General features: G+C 27.9%; 2 protein-coding genes across 2 annotated transcripts; one reads left to right on the forward strand and one right to left on the reverse strand.

Annotated features, from left to right (window-relative positions):
• Positions 1 to 616: 616 nt before the first annotated feature.
• LOC145751993 (uncharacterized) lies at positions 617 to 9,461 on the forward strand. Its single transcript, XM_082568173.1, has 16 exons — positions 617 to 751; positions 1,419 to 1,548; positions 1,695 to 1,853; positions 2,234 to 2,391; positions 2,556 to 2,632; positions 2,716 to 2,866; positions 3,293 to 3,406; positions 3,523 to 3,883; positions 4,051 to 4,213; positions 4,390 to 4,529; positions 4,649 to 4,770; positions 4,992 to 5,077; positions 5,139 to 5,228; positions 5,306 to 5,399; positions 5,610 to 5,816; positions 9,409 to 9,461. The coding sequence occupies exons 1-15, from the start codon at positions 707 to 709 to the stop codon at positions 5,658 to 5,660; spliced, it is 1,941 nt and encodes a 646-aa protein (XP_082424299.1). The 5' UTR covers positions 617 to 706; the 3' UTR covers positions 5,661 to 5,816; positions 9,409 to 9,461.
• On the reverse strand, positions 5,757 to 8,554 carry LOC145751992 (coiled-coil domain-containing protein 93-like). Its single transcript, XM_082568172.1, has 3 exons — positions 6,917 to 8,554; positions 6,607 to 6,813; positions 5,757 to 6,474 (listed from the first exon to the last, which is right to left on the reverse strand). Exons 1-3 carry the CDS (start codon positions 8,513 to 8,515, stop codon positions 6,316 to 6,318), a joined length of 1,965 nt encoding a protein of 654 aa, XP_082424298.1. The 5' UTR covers positions 8,516 to 8,554; the 3' UTR covers positions 5,757 to 6,315.
• Positions 9,462 to 10,659: the final 1,198 nt, after the last annotated feature.

The raw sequence follows: 10,659 nt of genomic DNA on the forward strand, positions 1-10,659 counted from the left end.
TGCATAAGGTTTCTATATAGTTAGACTAGATTTAGTTTTATTTGCTATTTAGACCAGAGTTGTTAGTGGGAAAATTTGCCGGCTCTTGTATTCAAAAATCCCCCCTGGATTGTAGGAATACCTCGTTGTACAATATATTTGACCCGGAATAAGGTATCCCTGACTTAAATTTTTTTTTCTCCATGCCAGGTCGAAATTTCCAAAAAAAAATCAATTTTGTTATTTATGTTCACATCTGTTTTCTTACAAGGTGTCTTTGATTTTATTGTTAATTGGATTGCAAAATTTTGTAATCTATATTGTAAAGATTAAATTACTTTGCTAAGGTGTTTTGCATATCTTTGAACATTTGAATTTGTGTCATTCAGATACGACCTCTTAAGTCTAGGTTACTTAAAAAATTATGTCTAGGTTCTTCAAAAATAAAAAATTCTCCTAAAAAGCATACAAGACTTATAAATTTTATATTGAAGTTCAAAATCTGAAATTGTGAAATAAATTAGTCATTCTTTAAAATTTTGAAATTTAATCAATAAACAAGTAAGTATTGTTGAGGATAAAAGAGCATTGCGAATTCTTCGCATGATTTCATTCCAACCAAAATATGACGTCACGTGGCGGTACTTAACTCGTTTTTGTAAATCTGTTGCGAATAAACTTGACTTTAAGTTAAATTTTTTTTAAATAAGGGTGGATTTTATAAAATATGGCACCAATAATTATCAAAGAAATAACCAAAGTAACTTCCGAGGTAAGTTTAAGTTTATAAATTTACATAAGTTTATAATTCTGTCTAAAAATTGGCGTTTTTTTAAATATTATTCAAACCTTTTCTTTATTGTTTGTGTTTTTAATTGTTAACAAACTTGCAACGGTAGATATTTTTGAAATTTATAATTATCGCTTTTAAAAAAACCTCAAACATTTAATTTATAATTATTAAAAATGTTTTATTTTAAACAACAGCCAATTAACAATAAAAGACATATTGGTGGTGGTTAGATTCATTATGTTACCTATTTTTTGAATAATAATTCTTATTTTTTAGTAATATCATCAGAAATTTAATATTATTATTATTTAAATTTTAGATTCTGTATCATTTAAAATATATTTCTGGGGTACTTTTTTACCTGACCTGGTTCCCCTTTTTGGGGAAATATTTTTTTACAGAATCTGTAGGTGCAATAGTTTTTTTTGGGTAATGAGGCACCAACTTTTTTGGGGTTAATTTGACCCCACTTCAAAGAAAAACTGTTTTAAATAATTAAAGATACCATTGAATTTTTATAAAAAAATTTAGGTTAATTTCAATTCCAAAGAAAACAAAGATTGGAAATTTTAATGGCCCTAAAAAACCTTTTGTTGATTGTTACAAATATTTTAGCTTTTTGTAAATAAAATTTTATTCAATGTAGGATGAAAAATACCCTGCGGCCAATTTGTTAAACGGAAAAAAATGGATGTCTGCTGTCGGGGATCAAACTGCGGAAATTAGTGTTGAATTTTTGTTTGAAAAACCTATGCAAATTCATTACATTGATATTGGTAATTTTTAAAAATAAACTAATTTGTTCACCTTCATGTGGTAACTCTAATAAAGTTCCTTAAAACATTGTGTTTTTAGTTCCACAATTATCAAAAAAACTTATTTAAAACTACCAGTATCAAATATATATTTTTATAATTGCCAGGGTATTGTAATGTGGCTTCAATGAAAATCCAAGTAGGGTTGGAGTCATGGCCAACCTATAAGGAAATGTTGGTTATTCTTCCAACTATGATGACCCAGACTTCTATTGATGCAAAAATGGGAAAAAATAAATCGGGATGCAAAATGTTTAATTATGAAGGTAATATATAAATATATTATTTTATTAAGCCGGCAGCTTGGTGTAGTGGTCAGAACACTCCCCTAACATACACAAGGTCCTGGGTTTGATTCCCAGTGATTTCATGCTGTAGTGCCTTTGAGTAAGGCGTTATAAACAGTATAAACTTCTGTTGACCCAGCACTTTTTTAGCAGCTTAATTATTGAGCAAATATAATCTATAAAATCCCAAACTGCCACAGGCAACTCAATACTGGGTCAGGGTAACTGTTGTTACTCCATGTTTAGGTTCTACATTTGACCTTCCCACATTGAGGATAAAGATGTATATACAAAAAACAAAAAAATGAACTGTTAAGTATTTTTTAAAACAAAAAAAAATTATTTCAATCTATTTTTAGATCACTTGAAACCTGATGTTGCCAAAAAATTTTGGGACAAAATTAAAGTAATTTTATGGCAACCCTATACCAAAAACAAACAGTTTGGTTTAGAGTTTATCAGGTTTGGAACTCCAAAAAATACAGAAACAAAATTAAATACTACACCCCAAAAGCAGGTAGGGGTAATTCTGTGTTTGAGAAAAAATAAAACTTCTAAATAATAAAAAGTGTATTTGTACATACTAATTAGATATTTTTTAATTTTGTTTCACTATTTTTTAAATATTATTTATCTAGTGATGTTGTTAAAACTCTTAACGTAGTTATTTTTTATTATAAGATTACAGACTATCAGGATAAAAATTTCACATCACAAAACCCAAATTTAACCAAATTAATGGAAAAAATTAGACAAAAGTGAGTACATTTTTGTTTACATGTAACTCTTATGTAAGCCCTATTCGAAGACAAGAAAGTTTTTACATTACTTATTTAAATAGAAACCTGACTCCCAATAATTCATTGTTGGAGAAAAAGTTGAAAAGGTTGTCAGGATCTGGTCATGTAGAAAATGATGAGTCAGCATTAAACCGAACAGCAAAAATGGTTCTTGCTTCAAAAATGAAATCTCCAAATCTTAATGGTCTTAAGGTATATATATATAGTTTTTACTGTTTTAGGTAAATTCACTTAAAGTTTTTTTTTTTTTACTGAATGGTAACAAAAGCATCGAGGTGTAGTGGTAAGAACACTTGCTACAAGGCGCTATAAATGGTATAAACTCCTGCTGACCCAGCACTTAATCAGCAGCATAATTACCGGGCAATTATATTCTTCATAATATCCCAAATGCCACAGGCAACTTGAGACTGGGTCGAAGTAACTGATGTTACTCTATGTTTAGGTCGCACATTCGACCTTTCCACATCGAGGATAAAGATATATACAAAAAAAAGACTCAGAGTGTTATACTTGTACAAATTTAAAATAACACTCACTTCACAAGCTGGTAATAAAACTTAATATTTTGTAATAAATTAAATATTTCAATAATTTTATTTCTTATTGAATTAACAGTCCCCTTCAAGCATTAAAAATTCTGCAAACCCATCAAAATCTTTAAATATAGTAAAAAATATAACTCCAGCGAAAAATCCAAAACAACAGAAACAATTCTTAATTCCACCAAAGGTAAATAAATTTATTTTTTCTTGTTTATTAATTAAGAAATATGATTAATTTTCCCCCTAAATTTAACAAACATAAAATGTATATACCACCTTAAATATAATATGTTTGTGTTTTAGAACCAAAGTTCAAGTACAAGTTCTCAACATAAAGAACAATGTCATAAAACTAATACAAAAGTTAAAAAAAATTTAACTCCCAGCAAATCAAATATTCAAAAAAATCAAAATGAATTTAAAACAACTGATAAAAAAATTAACAAAGATCAACATAAAAAATCTATCTCACCAGGAAAAATTATATCTGAAAATCAAATAAAAGAAAAAAATATTCCAAAAAGTGAATTAATTGAAAGCCCAACTGTTCAAACTGAAACAGTGTATACAGAGAAGCAAATAAAACAACTTAAGAAAGCAATTAAAAGATTTTTTAATGAATTGGATATGGATAATTTTAACCCAAATGAAGTTAAACTTAAAGGTATACAAATTTCAATTATTTAAAGAAAAATTAAATGCAAAAATATATAAATTGGCTGACCTATAGCTATTCCACATTAATTTTTTTCTTTTAAATTTCAATATAACCAATGTCAATTTTTTATTATTTTACATGGACTACTGTTACCACTTAGTTGAACTTTACAGATCTGCGCAAGCAATTTGAATCGAAAAACGATGTTAAACTCAACAGAGATGGGAGATCATATTTTCAAGAGGTAACAAGTAGATTTGTTAACCTCGTGTCAAACCACCAACAACATCAACAATCTGATAACTTGCCTGGTACCTCTGCAAAAAGAAAACTTCAGTAAGTTTAATATTTTTAGCATGCTATGTTTTTTCATACTACCAACAAAAATTTTTATAATTATTTAGTTTAGTTTGTTTTTTTTGACAAAAAAGTGGTTTTAATTTTTTATTGCTTTAAAATTTTTTTTGTTTTGTTTAAAATTTTTTTTAAAACTTTATTGTTTTTGTTTAAAGTGAATCACCATCGCATCAGTCTCCAGCCAAAGTAAAGAAGCCATCTCCTCCTATTGTAATAACTTCATCCCCTTCCATTCAACCCCAGCAATTATTTCTTGACCCTTCTGTTGAAATGGTAGCTTGCCCTATATGTATGGGTAAGTTCAGTTTATATTTTTTTTTTATGTATAAATCTAAAATATATTTTATGTATAAATCTAGTATATATATAAAAAAATTGTAGAAAAAGTTTAGTTAAATATCATTTTTGTTTTAGAAATGTTTGCTGGTTCCACCATAGAGCTCCATGCTGCTTCATGTGGTGATAGTTTAACTTATAATTCTGAACCAAGTTTAAGCAATCAATCCCACAACACTGTTAATAGAATAAACCAACTAGTAATTATATTCTATAATAGTTGTTAATTGTTAAAATATTTTTTCATCACAGTTAACTGTCCCATTAAGATGATTTTGCAATTACGAAAATGTTAAAATTTTAATTAATTATTTTGTTTTACTTTCTGGTAAAAAAATGTTTTGGAAGAGTGTTAGTATTTAAAAAAAAATTTTTAAATAAATTTCCTAATATAATTGAAGAACAAAAATTTAAATAATAGAGCAATGCACCAGGCAGTCATGTTGATACTTCAGAGAACTCAACTCTAACTCCAGACGAACAACTCAAGTGGATTCAATATAGCAAGTAAACCAACTTTTATAATTTTTTAAATATTTATAAAATTATAACGTTCTTTATTATATAGAGAACCAAAACCTTACCAGAAAAGAATTAACAGGGCAGACTTTGAAGGTTGTAAGTTAATGAAATGCCCTACATGTGGACAACTATATAAGTAAGTTGTTGGTCATTCTAAAAAAAATTTTATGTCAACAAAAATTGACTTTTAAGAAATATTTCATGTACTTATAGGAGTAGTGAAATTCAGATTCACAGTGATGATTGTGCTGAGAAAGTGAATTGTGGTTTGACCAAGATGGGACTTTATTATGTGGACAAAAAAAAGGTAAATAAACTTTGGTATTTTATTTTAATTAAACTCGTGTAAAATATTTTTTTTAAATGTATTTTTTTAATATCTACTTTTGTTTAAATAGTTTAACGTCAAAAACCTAGATTTAAAGTTTTTTTTAATAACTTATATATATATGTAAGTTAATTTATGGTAGAACTATTTCTGTAATAAAATTAAATTTCAAAATCCTGTTTTTTTTAGAAAATATCAAAGCCGACAAAACTGAAAGGTCCAATAATTATCGATGACTAAAAAACAATCTTTTTCTATTAATCACAATAATAATGAGAATATTTATTTTATGTTTAATAAATCAAAATGCAATGAAATTGAAGTTATTTGCTGCAAAGTAAAAATCAAATCAAGAAAAATAAAATAATACTCAAAAACGGAGTAATTTATATAAAGGTCAGTGGGTTTCAATAGTAAAATATGATTAAAAATATAATCAATAAATATGTTTAGTATTGGAGTATATTATAGAATGGACACATTTCCAAAAAAAAATTTTAAAAGCCACGTTTTACCGAATATTTTTTCAGGGCATTTTAAAGGGGAGGGCTGGGGTAAAAGAGTATTAATAAAAAATGTTTATTGTCAGTAAAATAATGTTTTGGGGAAGATGTCCATTACGTAATATGGTTTTTAATTGATGTCAGGAATTTAATGAATAAATATTATATTGATCTGAAAATAGTAAAAATTGATAACATACGTTTGAAATTTTATGGCATTTTAATTAAACGCAATATAGTAACACTTGAAGTTCATTACATAAATCAACATATTGCACAAAAGATAGCAGTCCAATTCAAAGCATGTTTTATGGCAATTTACTAGATTAATAGGAACACAATTTGTTTCATTAAAAATACACTGATGAGTAATATATGGAGAATTTAAACACCTATTGCTTTAATTTTGAGCATAGAATTTCATTTTTTCTGCATTCTTCTTGAAAATCCCGGATAGTTTTCACATAAAGTCGATGTTGTTCTACGAGCTCAAAATGTCGATCGGAAAGCTCGTCGCGGCGCATTTTCTCTGCTTGTCTTGTTTTCTCAACCTTAAACAAAGATTAAAATTATAAAAAATTCTAGATTGGACAGCTGAAGTGATTAAATAAAAAAGAAGGTAAACACTTCTATATAGGCCTACTTAAAAATTAAAAGATGTACAGACAAAATACCAAACTTACCTTGATTTTATTTCCTCGAATTCCTGCCACAATTTTCTCAAACTGTCTGAGATATTGAACCATGGTTGCTTGTGAGGTTTTAGCTGTCTCAAAACTGTCATAAATGGAGTCCAATAAGTCGACCTCTTTTTCCATATATCTTCTTGTATCATCCAATGTGTTGTACATTGTGTAAAACTGCTTCGTTTCCTTATGAGTTGAGGAAATCTGAAAATAAATTAGAATAAATATTAAAAAAAATTATTTAATGTTACAGTTTGTAATCTATGACACTTTTATGCACGTAACGCAAAAGATATTAAAACCAAACCTGGTCATAAAGTTCAACAAATCTCCGTTGATATTGAGTCAACTCAGCTCTTGTTGGAACCTCATCAATTTTTCTGCTTAACTTTGCAACTTCACGGTTCTTAGAGGCCAATAAGAGTCGAATTTTGGCAAGTCTTTTGGAGTCTTCCATCCACTGTTTTTCTACAACAGAGATGTTTTCATTGTCGGTGGAAGAACGGTTGTTTAACTGGTTTTGAAGGTTGGCTATTTCTTCCTTCATGGCAGCAGCCTTTTCTTTGCAATCTGCTTTAAACTTGACTTCTTTTTGTTTTAAGTTTTCGTTTAAAGCAACAAGCTCCCGGATTTTACTTAAGACGCTAACATCAGCACCTTCTTCTAAACTTGACACCTCTCTCATTTTTTCTTCCAAAACTTCTTTATTTTCACTTAATTCTTCAAATCGAGCTTCAAATTCTCTCTTTTCCAAAGCAAGGGGTTTTGCATTATTTTTGACTTCCTTGTAGGCCTCTTTTTTTTCTAATACTATCTTCGTAAGTTTTTCAACTTTAATTTCATGCTTTTGTTTTGGTGTCAAGCGAGCAGGAACGACTGGTTTCGATTTTAATCTGGTCTCAATTTCTTCCTTTTTTTTTGCATATTCAGTTGAAATTTCTTGAATTTCCTTTGATTGCATTTCAACGAAGGATCCAATTATTTTCGAGGCAACTTTCCCTTCTATTTCCTTTCCGCTCATTTCTGACATGTTTTTTTGAAGTTTTTGAAGAGTTTTTTCTTGGGCTAATCTAATTTCATTTTCTTCGTTCTCATTTTCATCTTGAAGATTTTGCGATTTTGAAATCGATAATTTTGTAAGTGAAATATTAGCTTCTTCATCTGCAGATTTCATTTTCATACCTTCCCGTTCCATGTCTTGATTTTTTTCATCATTTTCGGTTTTCTTTTTTCTTGACTTCACAGTTGATCGTCCGCCATATTCCAACAGTGTTGATGATACTTTTGCTTCTTCTGTTGTTAAATTAAACTTATCAGATCTCTTGTATTTCCTAATTGGCCGATAATGATATTTAAGAGTAGAAATTGAATCATTTTTAGCTGACTTTAACTTATCTCCTGGCATTTTATGATGTTTGTCAAACTGCGAAATGCTGTAAGCTCTAATCAGATCTCCCATTTCTTCTCTAGTTTCAATAACCTTCTTGACAAGCCATTGAACCACTGGAAAAATACTTTTAAAATCCAGACCCTGAATTTGGTGAGGTTCAATTGCATGAGGACACTTCATTTTCGGTAGAACACTCACAATTTTTTCGGTGAGCGAAATTTTTTGACCGATTGTCGAGTTTTCTTGGAACAACAAATCGATATCCAAATCGTAATTACAATTGGTTATACACCATGTCATTCCACCAACTACTTTATCAAAAGAAGATAAACCCTTAATTCGAGCTCGGAAGTAACCAGCGGCCACCAAAAGGTCAATAGTTTTATCAAAACGAACTTGTTGTTCCGAATCTTCCCTTGTTTCAATGTTTATTACATTTCCTGCTTGATCGTAATCTGCACCAATTTTAGAACTGGCTCTTACCCGGCCAAACACACTTTGAGAATTTGAGGTCATTTTAGTCAAAGATTTGCTAAAAATTAAGTTAAACAGACAGCACACTAACAAAAAAACATATTACGTGTATTTTTTTAAACTTTTTGTTAGTTGTTATTAGCATGCGATTTATCAGTCTTATATCTGCCTATAAATAAACTTAAAATAAAAGTTTTGTGTAAAAAACATAAGGTAAACTAGTTTTACTTGTAAGCGTCTAACGAAAACCATGACAACTAAATTTAAGATTGTTTTACGTTTTAGTTTTGAGTGTAAATTGAAAAGTTTAATTTTGCATCAAGGGTTGTTACTAAATGTGTCGTAGTTCAACTTGTAAATATTTTTTATATAGATTCGTGGCAAAGGTTATTTAAAACAATCTTTCGTACAAGAAAATCAATATTCGAAAGCACATTTTATCAGTGTTCAAAAGTAGGTTTTCAATAAAGTTAAAAATTAAAAATTGTGATTAACTTATTTATTTTAAACTAATCGCGACAACATAAGAATAACAGTTTCATAATTTTAATAACTTAAAATCAGTAAAATTATATATTTTTGTTATAAATTTAGTTTATTAAATTTATTTGTGTCTACTTCTTTTTAACTTTTTGATTTAATACTGTGGAAAATTGTATAAATAAACCTAGGGTCACATGGTAGTAAAAATGGAAAACAATTAATACTTCAGGCTAATTAACATTGTAAGTTCGCAGTTAGGTTAATCAACAGTCATGACATTAACAATTTAAAGCGTTTGTCTAATAATGAAAAAGTACGATAGTAGTATAATACAAGACTACATTATACACAATTGCATTTACGATATTGTATTAATACACCTTACGATTTATTTAGGAAACTGTATTTTAAAAACGCATTAACTATATTTTAAAAACGCATTATTTTTTTAGATGCCTGTGCTAATTCAATGCTACGTTTCGCCAACTTCAATCAACAATCTCACCCTTTGCAACTAGCTGCGTGAACTTTGAACTTTTCTATGTTAGATGTTAAAGTTCTACGCAAGTTAGAGATATTTTTCATTGGCTTAAGTTGACCCCCCTTGAATTAAATTGGTAGCATTCAATATTTGTCAAAATTTTTTATTCAAAATCAAAATTTTTAAATGAATTTTAAATTATGTAATAAAAAATGTAATAATTTTTTTGTATTTTATTTTTTTGTATGTTGTATTGTTCCAGGTATTAATGTGTGTAGTTAAGCAATTCTTTTCGTGCAAGCCTGATAGCTCACTACTAAGGTGTTTAGATGTTAAACCTAACGCTTAAGTTCAAACCCCCGTTAACGCAGAGATTCCATTTAAAAAAATTATCACTCGTGCTTTTAGTGTGACGTATCGCCCCAGATATCTATGTATGTAGTTAAGCAATTGTTTCTAAACCGCCGTAATTCATTATAATTTTTTTTTTGCAAGAATCAAAATTTTTCAATCGATTTTTAGTTATACTCCTTAAAACGCATTGACCTAAATAGACCTAAATATGACCTAAGCATTAATAAAAAATAAAAAAAAAATATTAATATTTATTAAAGTTATGACATATTTACTGAAGCAAATAAAAAAAGTTTCTAATTTTTTTTCTACAAAATATTTTTGCAAATTTTTTTATCAAGTATGTTAGTTAGGTCAATAATTCAGTAAATATGTCATAACTTTAATAAATATTAATATTTTTTAATAATTTTTTTTTTATAAATAGCGTATTTATGAAAAATTATTAAAAAATATTAATAATTAATAAAGTTATGACATATTTACTGAATTTTTGCTAAATTTCAAAACTCAAAATTTAGCGTTTTATTAGATGAGCATTGACCTAACTAACATACTTGATAAAAAAATTTGCAAAACTATTCTGTAGAAAATAAATTAGAAACTTTTTTTATTTGCCTAAGTTGACCTCACTTGACCTATATTGGTACCATATAAACATTGGTCAATTTTTTTTTTTTTTTTTTTTTAAATCAAAATTTTTAAATTGAATTTAATTATACCAATTAAAATGCATTGACCCAAATAGCGCAATTATTAAAAAAAAAGTATTAATATTTAATAAAGTTATGACACATCTACCAAAAATTTTTGTATTTTATTTTTTGTCGTATTGTTCCAGGTACTAATGCATGTAGTTCAGCAATAA

The sequence above is a fragment of the Corella eumyota genome, chromosome 5 (assembly GCF_963082875.1).
Source record: "Corella eumyota chromosome 5, kaCorEumy4.1, whole genome shotgun sequence".
Lineage (NCBI taxonomy): Eukaryota > Metazoa > Chordata > Ascidiacea > Phlebobranchia > Corellidae > Corella > Corella eumyota.

Coding starts and splice junctions, on each gene's coding strand:
- LOC145751993 (XM_082568173.1), top strand. CDS start 707: ATGGCACCAATAATTATCAAAGAAATAACCAAAGTAACTTCCGAG. Junction 4,214..4,389: donor TCTGCAAAAAGAAAACTTCA/GTAAGTTTAATA, acceptor TTTTGTTTAAAG/TGAATCACCATCGCATCAGT. Junction 4,530..4,648: donor AGCTTGCCCTATATGTATGG/GTAAGTTCAGTT, acceptor TTTTTGTTTTAG/AAATGTTTGCTGGTTCCACC.
- LOC145751992 (XM_082568172.1), bottom strand. CDS start 8,515: ATGACCTCAAATTCTCAAAGTGTGTTTGGCCGGGTAAGAGCCAGTTCT. Junction 6,814..6,916: donor TTGTTGAACTTTATGACCAG/GTTTGGTTTTAA, acceptor ATTTATTTTCAG/ATTTCCTCAACTCATAAGGA. Junction 6,475..6,606: donor TTCGAGGAAATAAAATCAAG/GTAAGTTTGGTA, acceptor TCTTTGTTTAAG/GTTGAGAAAACAAGACAAGC.